The sequence below is a fragment of the Elaeis guineensis genome, chromosome 8 (assembly GCF_000442705.2).
Source record: "Elaeis guineensis isolate ETL-2024a chromosome 8, EG11, whole genome shotgun sequence".
Taxonomy (NCBI): domain Eukaryota; kingdom Viridiplantae; phylum Streptophyta; class Magnoliopsida; order Arecales; family Arecaceae; genus Elaeis; species Elaeis guineensis.
Window position 1 is genome coordinate 1,477,233 of NC_026000.2, and position 16,282 is coordinate 1,493,514.

The window sequence follows — 16,282 nt, forward strand, 5'->3', positions numbered from 1 at the left end:
TTGCCCAGCTATGCAACCCAAGAGGGGGGGGGGTGAATTGGGTTTCTAAAAAATTTTAAGCTTAACTAATGACTTATGAAAAATGTTTGTCAATAGCTAAATGAATGAGGAGAATAACCTTAGTTCAAGATTAATTGCCTAAAGCAAGAATGCAAGGAAATAATGAAGAGTTAAAGAGAAGCAATTATGCACACCACAAACAAAAGATTTATAGTGGTTCGGTGCCAACTTTGCACCTACATCCACTCCCCAAGCTCCTACTTGGGAATTCCAATCCACTAAACTTGTATTCAACCCGAATACAACCGTCGGAAACTCCGACACTAGCTATCCCAAGCTAGTCCACTTGTTTTCCGGGTACAAGCCAACCCAATACACTCCGATTCTAGGTTCGGATCAACCTTCCCTTGTTTTGGAACCCCTCCAAAACAAAAACAATCACTCAAAAAGAGTAAAACAATTTATAGCAAATAAGTACAAGAAAAGCTCCTTTAACGAGCGAATATAACTTTAAATACACTTTACTCAAGAGAAGAAGCCCCTTTTTGGATTTCCTCAAAGTGGATGGAGAATTGATTGAGCGCTTGAGGAGTTGGTGAGCTTGAATTGATGGCTTCTTGAAAGCTTTAAATGAGCTCTTGATTAGGGCTGAAAAGTTGGCTTGAGAAACCCTTTTTCAAATCTTCTCTTTTGAATGCTCTTGAATGCTCTCTTGAATGCTCTTCTTTTTCTTTTCAATCTTTCTTTTTCTCTTTATGTTTCCCACCTTTTGAATCCTTTTATAGCTTTAAGAAATAGAGGAAAACATTCTAGGCTGAAAAAGAGCCGTTAGACCACATTAAATGAGCATTAAAAGCACTTAAAATGGGTTAAAAACTAGCCGTTGCGGAAAAATCCCGTCACAGGGGTCGACTCATGAGTCGACCTCTGTTGAAGACACCAGAAAACAGGGTTCTGTAATTTTTGGCCTAAAACTGCAGGGGTTGACTCATGAGTCGACTCATGCCTTGAGAGTCGACTCATGAGTCGACTCACATGTTGTGCCAAGCCAAAAATTCTGCGTGCCAAACTGCTCATTGTGCCATGAGCTGACTCATGGGTCGACTCATGGATTTCAAACATGCATAACTTCAAAAATACAAGTCCAAAAACAATGAAATTTTCGCCAATAGATCACAAATCTTTTGTTCTACCAAATGATACTATTAAATCAGGGTTTTGGTAAAATTACGATTTTGCCCCTGAAGAGCACAAAGACTTTTTCAAAATAAAAAATATTGGTACCCCTTCAACTGCTTTGTAATCATCAAAATCAATCTAGGGAGCAACAATCTCCCCCTTTTTGATGATGACAAAACACTTGAACAAAAGCATTTATGTGAATCATAAATTTCAAAAGGATGCATTATAAGTGCATTTGCTTGAAAAGAATATTGATTCTTTTGGCAGTGATACAAATGGTCATATGCATAAATAGTTTGGCCATTTGCTTAAAGATTTGAAAATTTGCTCATTGGATTATGTGATTTTGGTGTTAGAGTAGAAAATTTATTTTTGTTATCAGAGCAAGTTGTATCTTGAAAATTTGCTCATTCTCATTTGATTATTTAGTTTTAGTATCAGAGCAAAAATAATTAAGTGTACCAATGCATGTCTAAGAATTAATTTGTAAAGTACATCAGAGCATGTCAAATTTAAAATGTATCAGAGCAAGTTAAATTTTAAAGCATATCAGAGCATTTTTAAAGAAGTAATTTTAAAGGTTGCTTATTTGCCTTGTACTTAGCAATTAACTCATTGTATTTTTAAGTTATTTAATAATTTTACTTTTGATATTGTTCTTTAATTTCTCCCCAATTCATTCATTTTATTTTCAAGTCTTTGAATAATTTATAATTTTGCTTTTGATATGTTTCTTTTTCTTTATAATTTCTAATAATTTATAATTTTGCTTTTGATGGGTTTCTTTTTCTTTAATTTCTCATAATTTATAGTTTTGCCTTTTGATAGGTTTCTTTTTCTTTAATTTCTCCCCTTTTTTGACATCATCAAACATTATTAACTCCCCCTCTTTTTCTGAATGCGTTTTCTCTTTAATACTTCTAGTACTAATCATTAATGTTTGCTCCCCCTTAATACAGCAATCATTAACCAAAATATGCCATAGATTACCATAGATATGAATCATCAACAAAGAGAAGTTGTTTCAACAAGGAGAAGATATATAACCAAAAGATGATTGACATCATTACAAAGAGTATATATATAAGTAAAGATGATTAAAACCATAGTTGTTTCAATACATATTTCATAACATAAAAGTCAGCTAGCTAATGTCATTACATGGCCCAAAAATACAGATCCTAGAAAGAACAAGAGACTAACACCTAGGATCTAGTAAAGCTCATGACTGGATGGATCAGAGTCATCAGAGATAGGGTGAGGAGATGATGGATCTCGACCAGAAGAACGTCCTCTACCCCGTCTGCCTCTGCCACGAGCAGGTGAGCGAGATGAACTAGGAGGCTGAGAACGTTGAGAAGCCAAGGACTGGACTGAAAGAGTGAGTCTAATGGAATCAAGAACGTTCAGTGCTCTCGAAACAGACTGAAGTAGAGCAGTGAACTGAGTAGATGCATGCTCACTCGAGCCTCTGATCTCTCTCCTCAATAACTCATAACCACCCTCCAATGCACCTCTGAGCCTGCCAGCCTCTGCAGTAAGGTCTGTGACCTCAATAGAGCTCTCCTGTGGCTGAGGATGGGCCAAAGCTAAGACTTGCCCCTGCAAGTCAAGAACTCTCCCAGTCAGTCTCCAAATGCTGTCCTCTAGCTGCTGAATCCGAATAGACTGATCTGAGATCAACTGAAATACAGTGGAGATATGGAGAATCAAGGTCAGATCAGATGACGTGGACCCTGGTGTAAATGTAGTAGTGCTCCACTGTCGAGATAGTAAGGAAGCCACACGCTGAGATATCTGCTCGATCTGATCATCAGCCAATCTGAACTCTGAAGGAGGTGCTCTGCTCTCTGGCTGATGTACTGGTGTGTGCCTCCTGGTGAACTCTGAAGGGCCAGCCTCTGGGTCTGGAACGAACTGGATATCTGGAGATGCTGCCCTGAAGTCATGGAGAGGAGATGATGGACCTTCTTCTTCAGCTCTGTCTTCTACTCTGTCCTCAGCTCTCTCCTCAGAACCCTTGATCCAACCACCATCAGTTTTAGTAAATCCCATGCGGTGCAGAGTGTGTTGGTTGATGGTGTCTACGTGAGAAAGCTTAGCAGATGCCTCCCCCTCAAAACTGACTCCAAACCTCCTGAAAACTCGTGTAAGGGCCATACCAAAAGGCAGATGTGCCTTGGATCTGTTCAGTGTCTCTCTCATGGCCTCAATCATTAAAGCAGGGAGGTTTAATGGGGTTTGGGTGATCACATGAAACATTATACAAATATCTCTGCCAGAAAGGAGGTCATGCCTACCACTCCTAGGGAAGAAGAGCTTTGTCACTAATTGATGTAAGATCCTCATTTCAATTGACAAAATTTTGGCTTCCAATTTATTCAAACTTCCCGAGTAGGTTCCTCCTAGAATTACACTGATCCCCTCTTCCTTCACTGGGAGTTCCATGTAAGAATATCCCTCACAGGGCAAATGTAGTATTTCTCCCAAAATGATAGGATCCAGACAAATATCAACTCCCTTAACTGTAGAAGTCACTGTTCCATTTCCATAATGCAGATTTTGATAGAATTCTCTAACCAGGTCTACAAAAGTAACTTCCTTGAGTGAGCAGTAGAAACCCCAACCCTGGTTTTTTATTTTAGTTCCAAAGGTGAAACCTTCTTTTTCAAAGAATCTAAAATCCACATTCTTTCCGGTTTCAACTTTCCTATCAGATAGAGGGATTTTACTAGGGCTAAGGGGAGACTGAGAGGGACCTTGAGCTGACACAGAAGCCAGAATGGGAGCAGTGGAAGACTGAGCAGCTTGCCTTTTTCTGCGGACATTTTCTTCCAGCTCACGGACCGATTTTTTTCTCTGAGGGAGCTTCATCTTTGGAGCCATTCTCACCACAGCAGCAGGCAGAGAGACTCGGAGGATCAAGTGGATGAGTAGAAGAAGGGTTACAAAAGGATGGAGAGGGATTTTGGCGGAGAGAAGAGGCGGTTTTGAGAAGAACGGTGGAGGCTAGGGCACGCTCCAACCGCTTCAATCAAAGGGGAAAGACGCGAAAATCTCCTTTCCCAGGCGATGATTTATGGAGGAGAGGAGAAGGGAGAACAATCTTGAGCTAAATCTTTGGTTTTGGAGAGAATAAGGATGAGGATGACGGTTCTTGGAGGGAGGAAGACGAAGAGAATGAGTCGGCTCATGAACAGGCTTCAAGTTAAAAAGAAAGAGCCCGTGGGAAGTTGGCAATAATTTCAAGTATGCCCTAGGGTCGACCCTAGGGGGTCGACTCATGAAATTCAAAAAATCAGAAAAAATATGAATAAATTCCGAAAAAATTTAAAATTTTGGGAGAAAGAATTTTGCTCAGTGACAAGTTGTGAGAATGATAATCTTGAGCATTTAGGTCCAAGAGAGATGATGGAAATTAATCTCAAGGAAATTTTGACATCAAATCTTTGAAATTTGAGAAATATTTAGGCATAAGGATCAAGAATTCCTAGATTTCTCCTAATTTCACAGAATCTATCCTCACTAAGAGCCTTTGTAAAGATATCAGCTAATTGATTTTCAGTGCAAACATATTCAAGAATTATATTTTTGTTTTGAACATGTTCTCTTATAAAATGATGTCTTATTTCAATATGTTTGGACCTTGAGTGTTGAATTGAATTTTTAGATAGATTTATGGCACTTGTGTTGTCACATCTTATTGGTGTTTCATTAAGTTTGATTCCAAAGTCTTCGAGTTGTTGCTTAATCCACAAGATTTGAGCACAACAACTTCCGGCTGTAATGTATTCGGCCTCAGCCGTAGACAGTGCTACCGAATTTTGTTTCTTGCTAAACCAGGAGATTAGGTTAACTCCAAGAAATTGGCAAGTTCCACTTGTGCTTTTTCTATCTAATCTACATCCAGCAAAATCAGCATCTGAATATCCTAATAAATCAATTAGTGAGTCTTTAGAGTACCATAACCCTAGAGTTTGAGTACCATTCAAGTATCTAAGGATTCTTTTAACAGCATTCAAATGAGATTCTTTAGGATTAGATTGATATCTAGCACACAAACAAACACTAAACATGATATCAGGCCTACTTGCAGTTAAATATAATAGAGAGCCAATCATACCTCTATAGTATTTTAAGTCTACACATTTACCTTCATCATCCTTGTCAAGCTTACATGAGGGGCTCATGGGTGTGCCAATTGATTTGGAGTTCTCCATTCCAAATTTTTTGAGTAGTTCCTTGGTGTACTTGCTTTGGGTGATGGAGATTCCCTCTTTTGTTTGTTTGATTTGGAGTCCGAGGAAGAAGGTAAGTTCTCCCATCATGCTCATCTCGAACTCCCCCTGCATGAGCTTAGCAAAGTCTTGACAAAGAGATTCATTAGTAGACCCAAAAATTATGTCATCAACATAAATTTGTATTACTAACATATCATTTTGATTTCTTTTAATAAAGAGGGTTGTATCTACATTACCTCTTGAAAAATCATTATTTAGTAAAAATTTGCTTAGCCTATCATACCAAGCTCTAGGTGCTTGTTTTAATCCATATAAAGCTTTATTTAATTTAAAAACATGATTAGGAAAAGCATGATTTTCAAATCCCAGGGGTTGTTCTACATAGACTTCTTCAGCAATATATCCATTTAAAAAAGCACTTTTGACATCCATTTGAAATAATTTGAATTTCATAAAGCAAGCATATGCAAGTAGAAGTCTAATGGCTTCTAATCTAGCAACAGGTGCAAAGGTCTCATCAAAATCAATTCCTTCTTCTTGATTATATCCTTTAGCAACCAATCTTGCTTTATTTCTAATCACATTACCATGTTCATCTAATTTGTTCCTAAAGACCCATTTTGTGCCAATTATTGAATAATTTTTAGGTCTTGATACTAAAGTCCAAACATTATTTCTTTCAAATTGATTAAGTTCTTCTTGCATTGCATTAATCCAATTATGATCATTTTCAGCTTCTTCAATAGTTTTTGGTTCAAGATGAGATACAAAAGCACAATGATTAAATACATCTCTAAGTGAAGAACGAGTTTTTACCCCATGCATAGGATCACCAATAATTAACTTCTTAGGGTGATTGTGAACATACCTCCATTCCTTGGGTAGGTCATTTGTACCTTGAGGTTGTTCTTGAATTTCTTCACCTCTCTCATCTTGTTTGTCTTCTTGTTCCTCGTCCTCTTGAGTTGTTGAATCTTTCAGAGTGATCTCCTTGATTCCTTCTATTAGAGGATCTGCATCATCAACATCCTCATTCTTCCTTGAAGGAAGATCGTTAGATTCATCAAAAACAACATGAATGGACTCCTCTACTACTAAAGTTCTTTTGTTAAAAACTCTAAAAGCTTTACTAGTGGAGGAGTAACCAAGAAAGATTGCTTCATCTGATTTTGCATCAAATTTATCAAGTCTTTCTTTACCATTATTTAACACAAAACATCGGCAACCAAAAATATGAAAATATGCAATATTTGGTTTTCTTTCTTTCCAAAGTTCATAGGGGGTTTTCTTTAAAATTTGTCTAATCAAAGCACGATTTAAAATGTAACATGCTGTGTTAATTGCTTCCGCCCAAAAATATCTTGGAAGGTTACTTTCACAAAGCATGGTACGGGCCATTTCTTCTAAGGTTCTGTTTTTTCTTTCAACTACCCCATTTTGTTGGGGTGTCCTAGGAGCAGAGAAGTTATGGCCAATTCCATTTTCATCACAAAAGTTTTCAAAGTCTTGATTTTCAAATTCAGTTCCATGATCGCTTCGAATATTTTGAATTGAAAATCCTTTTTCATTAGTGACTTTCCGATAAAATTTAGTGAAAATATGAAAAGTTTCATCTTTGTGTGCTAAAAAGAAAATCCAAATAAAACGAGAGTAATCATCTATAATTACAAAACCATATCGTTTTCCTCCTAGACTAGTGGTTCTAGTTGATCCAAATAAGTCCATATGCAAAAGCTCTAAAGGTCTAGAAGTTGAAACAATATTTTTGGATTTAAATGAAACTCTTGTTTGTTTACCTAGTTGGCATGCATCACAAATTCTATCTTTTTCAAAATTCAGTTTAGGCAAGCCAAGAACTAATTCTTTCTTAATTAATTTTGAAAGATAATGCATGCTAATGTGTGCAAGTCTACGATGCCAAAGCCAACTAGTCTCATTAACTTTAGCATTCAAGGATACTAGGCATTGCATGTTTATTTTGGCTAAATCATTTAAATCTACCATATAAACATTGCCATGTCTATGTCCAATAAATTTAATGCCATCGTTAATAGGACTAGTTACAATGCAAACAGATGATTCAAAAACAATTTTATACCCTTTGTCACAAAATTGACTAATACTTAGTAAATTATGCTTTAAACCTTTAACTAGCAAAACATTTTCAATGTATTTGGAGGGAGTGATACCAATGTTACCTATACCGATGATCTTTCCTTTGCCATTATCTCCAAAGGTGACCATCCCTCCATCCTTAGCATCAAGCGTGATGAATTGTGATTCATCACCAGTCATGTGTCTCGAGCATCCACTGTCAAGATACCATTTCCTGTTTCCTCCTTGGGATGCTAGACACACCTGCAAGCAAAAGTCAAGTTTTTGTTTTAGGTACCCAAGCTTTCTTGGGTCCTTTTTGGTTAGTCAAAATGGTTCCTTTTGGAACCCATATTTTCTTTATAGTTGAGTTTGCAGATTTGTCAAAGAAGCAAGTGTATGACTTATGTCCTACTCTACCACATTTGAAACAAGTAATATTGGTAGACTTGTTACTTAAAGAGTTTACATAAATATTTTTCAGATATTTTTGTTTCTTCAAGGGGTTATAGCCAAGTCCAGCCTTATCATATACGGCTTTTTGATTATCAAAAATCATATTGAGTTTGTTTGAACTTAAGGTGAACTTTTCTACTATTGGTTTCAGCTTGGCAATTTCATTCTTTAAGCTTTGATTTTCTTGAAGCAAGGTGGATTTTTCATTTGAAAAGTTTTCAGCTTGTTTCAATAAGGATTGATTTTTCAATTTTAGCTCTTTGTTCTTCATCCCTAGTTTCTTTAATTCATCAACTAAATCATAGAATGCTTCATGCAATTCTTCAAATGTAAAGTCACTAGGGGTTTCGGAAATTACCTCATTTTTCGTGTGCCATAAGGCACAAGTTGGCTTGTTCGGTTGAGGTTTCCTCATCGGAGCTTGAGTCATCACTCGCACTCCATGTGGCCATCATGGCCTTCTTCTTGAACTTCTTGGGACCTTTCTTCAGTTGTGGACATTCGGATTTGAAGTGTCCCGGTTTCTTGCACTCGTAGCAGATAAGGGGTTGGTCTTTCTCTTTTTCTTTGCTTTGTTCCCCTTTTGTGAATGGCCTCTTCCTCATCCCCTGTTTCCTTTTCCTCAAAAATTTTTTGAATCTTCGGGTGATGAGAGCCATCTCTTCATCCTGTTCTTCATCTTCAGTGTCATCAGTTTCTTCATCAGGAGGAGCTGTGGATTTGAGGGCAATTGTTCTTTTCTTTTTGACTTCTTCCTCTTGATGTTGCTTCATGCTTAGCTCATGAGTCATCAAAGATCCAAGAAGCTCTTCTAGAGGTAGAGTGTTCAAGTCCTTGGCTTCTTGGATGGCAGTCACTTTGGCTTCCCAAGTTCTTGGCAAGGACCTGAGAATCTTTCTTACAAGCTCACTGTTAGTATAGGACTTACCAAGACTCTTTAAACCATTAATGATATCAGTAAAACGAGTAAACATTACAGTTATGGACTCATCATGCTTCATTTTAAACAATTCATATTTATGCACAAGCATGTTTATTTTAGACTCTTTTACTTGATTGGTTCCCTCATGGGTTACTTCTAACCTATCCCATATTTCTTTAACAGGTGAACAAGTAGAAATGCGATTAAATTCGTTTGCATCAAGAGCACAATAAAGTACATTCATTGCTTTAGCATTTAATTGGGCCATCTTCTTATCAACCTCATCCCATTCTTTCTCGAATTTGGTTGATTCCTCACCATCTATAATTTTAGTGGGTGTGTGAGGACCGTTCACTATGATACTCCACATATCATAGTCGAGTGCTTGTATGAATATTTTCATCCGAGCTTTCCAATAGGTGTAATTAGATCCATTGAAAATGGAGGTCGGTTGGTGGATTGCCCCTCGGCTAGAGAAGTACCGACGTGGGTTGCCATAGATCTTTGGCTCTTTGATTGTTTAGATCAAAGACGGGCTAGAGCACCGGGCTCTGATACCACTTGTTGCCCAGCTATGCAACCCAAGAGGGGGGGTGAATTGGGTTTCTAAAAAATTTTAAGCTTAACTAATGACTTATGAAAAATGTTTGTCAATAGCTAAATGAATGAGGAGAATAACCTTAGTTCAAGATTAATTGCCTAAAGCAAGAATGCAAGGAAATAATGAAGAGTTAAAGAGAAGCAATTATGCACACCACAAACAAAAGGATTTATAGTGGTTCGGTGCCAACCTTGCACCTACATCCACTCCCCAAGCTCCTACTTGGGAATTCCAATCCACTAAACTTGTATTCAACCCGAATACAACCGTCGGAAACTCCGACACTAGCTATCCCAAGCTAGTCCACTTGTTTCCCGGGTACAAGCCAACCCAATACACTCCGATTCTAGGTTCGGATCAACCTTCCCTTGTTTTGGAACCCCTCCAAAACAAAAACAATCACTCAAAAAGAGTAAAACAATTTATAGCACAAATAAGTACAAGAAAAGCTCCTTTAATGAGCGAATATAACTTTAAATACACTTTACTCAAGAGAAGAAGCCCCTTTTTGGATTTCCTCAAAGTGGATGGAGAATTGATTGAGCGCTTGAGGAGTTGGTGAGCTTGGATTGATGGCTTCTTGAAAGCTTTAAATGAGCTCTTGATTAGGGCTGAAAAGTTGGCTTGAGAAACCCCTTTTTCAAATCTTCTCTTTTGAATGCTCTTGAATGCTCTCTTGAATGCTCTTCTTTTTCTTTTCAATCTCTTTCTTTTTCTCTTTATGTTTCCCACCTTTTGAATCCTTTTATAGCTTTAAGAAATAGAGGAAAACATTTTAGGCTGAAAAAGAGCCGTTAGACCACATTAAATGAGCATTAAAAGCACTTAAAACGGGTTAAAAACTAGCCGTTGCGGAAAAATCCCGTCACAGGGGTCGACTCATGAGTCGACTCATGCCTCAGGAGTCGACTCATGAGTCGACCTCTGTTGAAGACACCAGAAAATAGGGTTCTGTAATTTTTGGCCTAAAACTGCAGGGGTCGACTCATGAGTTGACTCATGCCTTGAGAGTCGACTCACATGTTGTGCCAAGCCAAAAATTCTGCGTGCCAAACTGCTCATTGTGCCATGAGCTGACTCATGGGTCGACTCATGGATTTCAAACATGCATAACTTCAAAAATACAAGTCCAAAAACAATGAAATTTTCGCCAATAGATCACAAATCTTTTGTTCTACCAAATGGTACTATTAAATCAGGGTTTTGGTAAAATTACGATTTTGCCCCTGAAGAGCACAAAGACTTTTTCAAAATAAAAAATATTGGTACCCCTTCAACTGCTTTGTAATCATCAAAATCAATCTAGGGAGCAACAGAGATATCTTAAGATGTCCCGATTGGGACACTGGTAGGACTGTCTTGTCCCAACACATAGGATGGTACTCTGTCCCGATGTCCCACGGGAGGTCCCGCCGGGATCTAAAACCTTGGTTTGAACCACCATTTTTCACAGGCAAACTAATAACTGCACCATGCAGCACTGAGTTTTTGGGCATATATTTCAAGAAAAGCTTTATTATTATATAAATACTAGAAAGATAACTTGTTTCAAAAATTTTATGCTTCTCTTTAGTTCAATAGAGCATAATTGGTCCATATGCCCAATCTCATAATGTATGCTTGGCTCAAACTTCTTGTAAGTTGTCTTGGTGCACACTTCAAGTATGGATACTTTCAAGCACGATTCGTGCAGAATCTAGAAATTTCCAGGTCTGCTAGAATTAGTTAATTTTCTCTACGAGTGCTGCATGCATCTTTCTTTTGCATGGCATCTAGACCAAGTTTCTTAGTTTGCTAGTTTTGGTAAATTTGGTACTGTTGTTTACATAACCACAAAAACCACCGTACTTCCTATTTTAGTTGCATGACAAGATAGAGCATACGTTGAAGGACTTGGACCCTCAAACCTAGCCATCTAATTCTTTATAGTTTATTGCACTTCAGTTTTGGCATTTTGGCTTAAATTCATGCTTCAATGATATAGTTCTCTATAACAAAACTTGTCGTCTTTCTCCCTTACTTTAGATTCCATTCCAAGCATGAGGGGAATCTTTGTAGCACGATTCACTGGTTCTGTTGCTTATATTGCACAAGCACAGGCAATAAACTGGACATTTCTCTGAACCAACACATCATTATGGCTCCATGTTATGCTTTGTAAAATCCAAGTTTGCATGGTATTTGGCACAACTCTTGGATGATCAACATTAACTTGGGAGTCAGCCATAAAATGTTTAGGATGTTGATGAACTTTCATACAGCTAACACCATATAGATGAGATAAGGCTTAAGAATTAAGGATTTATGAAACAACAACATTAAGGCTTAATTTGTGTGTCATGCTTCATGAATCATTCTTTGCTAATCCTATATGATTAATATTTCCAGTAGGGTGTGTGTGTTTTCATGTGTGCGCATGCATGAGCATTTGGGTGTGTATATGTTTATATATTGGCTCTGATGCTCTTCATGCGAATAATTTGCATACATTCAACAAGAAAAATATAGATGAATTGTATGTGGCTGCATAATTATCACAAAAGTGATTCATTAATCTGTGAAAATTTATGTAAAGGTAATGGGAAGGTCTTCTCCCAATGACAAACTTTTACTTGTCCAAGCATTAAGAAAAAAAGGTCATATAGTTGCTGTGACTGGAGATGGCACAAACGATGCTCCTGCATTGCAAGAGGTTTGGTTGTCTTCTATTTCTTTTTGTTTGATTTATAATTGTATTTCCTTAGCGCTAAGACTGCTACTTGGTTAATGCAACATACTCGAGATGTATATCTTGTTTTTTAGGCAGATATAGGTCTTGCAATGGGAATTCAGGGGACAGAAGTTGCAAAAGAAAGCTCAGACATCATCATATTGGATGATAATTTTGCATCAGTAGTAAAGGTTGGACACGAATCTTAGGGCTAAATGTGCTAACTTGGATTCAAGCTGCTGCATGGGATGAGAAGATGTATGATTTTGTCTTTGTTTCAGGTTGTCCGGTGGGGCCGTTCTGTCTATTCAAATATTCAGAAATTCATCCAATTCCAGCTAACAGTCAATGTTGCAGCCCTTGTAATAAATGTGGTTGCAGCAGTTTCATCTGGCAATGTACCCTTAAATGCTGTGCAGGTTGATATAAGATTCTTTGCCTTTATTTTTCTTTTTTGGGGGATGGGGTGGTTCAGATTAAAGGAACAGGTCAAAACAAAAATGCAACCTGACGCCAACTTCAAATTTTCTTTTATCTTGCCCAAATATAATTCACTTGTCAATATTCTCCTTGAGTCGCTATACAGAATGGCTGCTATGCTGCCTGAAATTGATGCTAATTGAGTTGTATCCTAGCTTATCTTTCATAAGGATGAAAAGACCACAGCAGATATACATTAATGTTAATAAAGCTACTTGCTTGGGTACGTCTTGTCTGGGCGGAAAAAATTAATATAATAGTTTTTGCAAAAACATTCCCTCTCTAGTTGTGTACTGAGCTTCACTTTTCATGTGTATCTCAGCTTCTTTGGGTCAACCTCATCATGGACACACTTGGAGCGCTAGCATTGGCAACTGAACCTCCAACAAACCGACTTATGAACGGATCCCCGGTTGGTCGAAGGTTAGAAGAATTCATGTTCTGTTTATAAATATGCTGGCTTTATATGGTGATCTAATGGACAAGATGACAGGTAGTACTACTGTAGTAATTTACACTAATGCTTTTATTCTGTTTGGGACTACCTCAAGCTCAATGTTTCAAGTCTCTTTGCATGCATTCCCTTTTAAGGGACCATACAGGTGGAGAAAGTGTAGAATTATGCAAGGAATATTCTTCATCAATGCCTTTAGTATTCGCTGAACCAATATGAAACCATGCATTTATAATTTTATAGTCTAAAATATGTAATCCCATTTAATAGACAAGACTAACATGCACCTTCTCCTCCCAAACCTTTGATATTTTTGCTTAGACATTGTCAAACAAAAATTCCTAGAAGAAAACATGACATCAGCCACTGATATATGAGTAGTAGATGGTGAATTATGTCAGAAAACAATAAGGGAGGCAGTTGCAAAGCTGTTCGGAATAGCTTGTACATCTCAGTAGCTGTCTGCTTTTTGTTTGGGCTAAATAGCTTAAAGTATGAGGAAGATACATGATTTGCAGATTGCAACATTAGTTTCCCCTGTTACTTCTATTTGAAACGGCATTTTGAAAAATGCACAAAGGAGAGTTTTTCTCTTGCACAGTTTCTACCCAAGAAAAAACTGCAAACTTATGATAATAAATCCAGCCATATCAGTTTTGACTCTGATGTAGTTATTGATAAATTCTCATAACTTTGACCTGAGAGTAAGTTGCCTCTGACATCATTTCAGGAGGACGTATATCTTTTTTTTTTTTTTTCTTTGTCTTTTTTTTAAGATCTGTCCTTCATGGTTCTGGCTAGACAGGGTGATATGATTTTCACTTGCACAGTCTTTAGGTAATTAACTTATGTTAGTTTACCAAGCCATACTGTTTTTGATTTTGATGTAGTTATTGATAACTTCTCATACTTTGACCAGAGAAAAAGTTGCCTCTGAACTGATTTCAGGAGGAAGTATATTTTATTTCTTTTACATATGTAGATCCTAGTTCTGATAATACATGGTGATATTATTATCAATTTTTTTTAATTAATATGATGGCATCTCGTCTATTTCCTCAGGGAGCCTCTCATTACAAATATCATGTGGAGAAATTTAATAATACAGGTATTTCCGTGTTCTGGTAATATAACTGTGCATCCTTCACTCTTTTGTGTCGAATTTTATGTGTACTGGACCTACTTCAGTTTACTGATTTGTTGAACAAGAGCAAGTGCAGGCTCTTTATCAAGTGGCTGTCCTCCTTGCTTTCAACTTTGGTGGCAGGAGTATCCTGCATATGAAGGATGATACTCTAGAACATGCAGAAAAAGTGAAGAATACCTTTGTATTTAATACATTTGTCCTATGCCAGGTAAGCCTAGCTGTTTTCCTTCAGAGTTGAACAAACAAATAAGGATAAGCATTTTAACTATGTTTAATTATTCTTATGTCTTATTGAATGTTCTCCAGCTTCTTTTGTTTCATGGCACTATAATCGTGCTCAAACTGCCAATTGTGGCCAACACAATCTTGTCCAATCAGCTGTTTAGAATAGGATTATATCTGTAATCATTCTCTTGGTGTCTGCTTCATCATAAGCCTGAGATTGTGTTACTGTCTCTTGAAGGTTTAATGATATAGTTATGACCTTTCCTATCAGATATTCAATGAGTTCAATGCTCGAAAACCAGATGAAAAGAATGTTTTCCATGGAGTCACAAAGAACCACCTCTTCATGGGGATAGTTGGAATAACTGTTCTACTTCAGGTAAGAAAACTGATGTAAGTTATTTTTTTCAAGCTTGCAGAGTATTCTTTTGTACTCACTTGCAACCAATCAAGTAGTTACAACTTGCTGCAGGTTTTGATTATCGAGTTCTTTGGACATTTTACTTCAACCGTCAGGCTCAATTGGAAGCTGTGGCTGATTTCAATTGCTATAGCTTTTGTAAGGTATACCTAGCTATTCTTTCAGCAACATGGTGATCTTGAAAGCAATTGTCATGCCTCTTGTTTCTTAAGTCTTTGCATATTGAAATTTTCAACAGCACCTTTTCAGTCAGCACCTTGGTGTTTTAACGATTCAGACATTTGTACAGAATGATGAATAGAACCATGGATTACAATCTAATGGAGCACCATTGCATTAGCGCTGTTAACATTATGGCTTGCCTAATCTTATTAGTTGTTTTAATGGAGATAATGTAACAGGGGTTATTGACTAAATAATGAACATATAATATCAAGGCCCATATTAATATTCGCAATGAATTGAAACTTGGCCCTCAACAGTGTTCACCAACTGGTTGTCACTGAGTGCACATGATATATTAATATCTCTGTATTTTTCTAAACATGTACTCACGGTATTCTTGCATCTTTTCTTTGCTCAGTTGGCCTCTGGCTCTTTTTGGGAAGTTCATCCCAGTTCCTCAGGTTCCTTCCAGGGATATTTTCAGACGCCGGAGGAATCGACACTAAGGTCTGGTTTCAGGATTCAAAAATATGGCTGGATTTTGTATCATCATATTATATGTTTATGAAACAAATTAAGGCCACAAACAGCTTATATTTCCAGAAAAAAGACTGCACTCCGCTTTACATATCTTTTCTTCATCTTGCGGATGAAAGGGCTGACAGGCAGCGAGATAACCATATTTGATATGCAGCTGTTCCAAATGTCGATATTTTTGCTAAACCGTAGTTGTCACGTTCTTGCATCATACAGTGAAGAGTATAGCTCTGTTTATAATACGTATATTAATTGAACAAATGGTTCTACTTGGCTCTTAAGCTGGTGGAACTCCTTTGTACGGCGAGATCTAATATATCTCATGGTCTAACATATACAACATATATTTCTTTTGCTGGCATGAGAGCTAGTCACAGATTTCCTATCCGTTTATAGTTTTGGTTATTATTATGTCAGCGTAGTAACTTTAAAAACCCAGTGCTTGCCCTATAGTTACTGTCAGTAGTAGTGCTTACTCCCATTCTTTTTCTGGCTAATATTATTCATCCCGTTCATAATTTACAGGTCGAATCATAGGATCACGCTGGAAAGTCAAGTCGAGAGTTATTCGTCTTTAAGTTACTTGTATGGAAACCCTAGATAAGGCAATTTTAGGCAGCAGCCAGCAGAGTTTGCCAGGACATGTG

At 37.3% G+C, this 16,282-nt stretch overlaps 1 protein-coding gene across 2 annotated transcripts; it reads left to right on the forward strand.

Annotated features, from left to right (window-relative positions):
* The first annotated feature begins 10,464 nt into the window (after positions 1-10,464).
* LOC140859651 (calcium-transporting ATPase 5, plasma membrane-type-like) lies at positions 10,465-15,996 on the forward strand. 2 transcript variants are annotated; one of them, XM_073261704.1, is made up of 10 exons: positions 10,465-12,188; positions 12,299-12,397; positions 12,488-12,625; positions 13,009-13,109; positions 14,203-14,248; positions 14,361-14,495; positions 14,784-14,891; positions 14,985-15,076; positions 15,517-15,605; positions 15,689-15,996. In XM_073261704.1, exons 1-9 carry the CDS (start codon positions 12,075-12,077, stop codon positions 15,602-15,604), a joined length of 921 nt encoding a protein of 306 aa, XP_073117805.1. In that variant the 5' UTR covers positions 10,465-12,074; the 3' UTR covers position 15,605; positions 15,689-15,996. The 2 variants fall into 2 exon arrangements, with proteins under 2 accessions (XP_073117805.1, XP_073117806.1); XM_073261705.1 differs by having other exon boundaries at positions 12,081-12,188; positions 12,303-12,397; positions 15,517-15,996.
* The last annotated feature ends 286 nt before the right edge of the window (positions 15,997-16,282 follow it).

What these genes read in the sequence shown, in the direction of transcription:
- LOC140859651 (XM_073261704.1), top strand. Translation starts at nt 12,075, where the DNA reads ATGGGAAGGTCTTCTCCCAATGACAAACTTTTACTTGTCCAAGCATTA. An exon ending in ATTTTGCATCAGTAGTAAAG is followed by an intron (nt 12,398 to 12,487) that starts GTTGGACACGAA and finishes TCTTTGTTTCAG; the next exon opens with GTTGTCCGGTGGGGCCGTTC. An exon ending in ATACATTTGTCCTATGCCAG is followed by an intron (nt 14,496 to 14,783) that starts GTAAGCCTAGCT and finishes CTTTCCTATCAG; the next exon opens with ATATTCAATGAGTTCAATGC.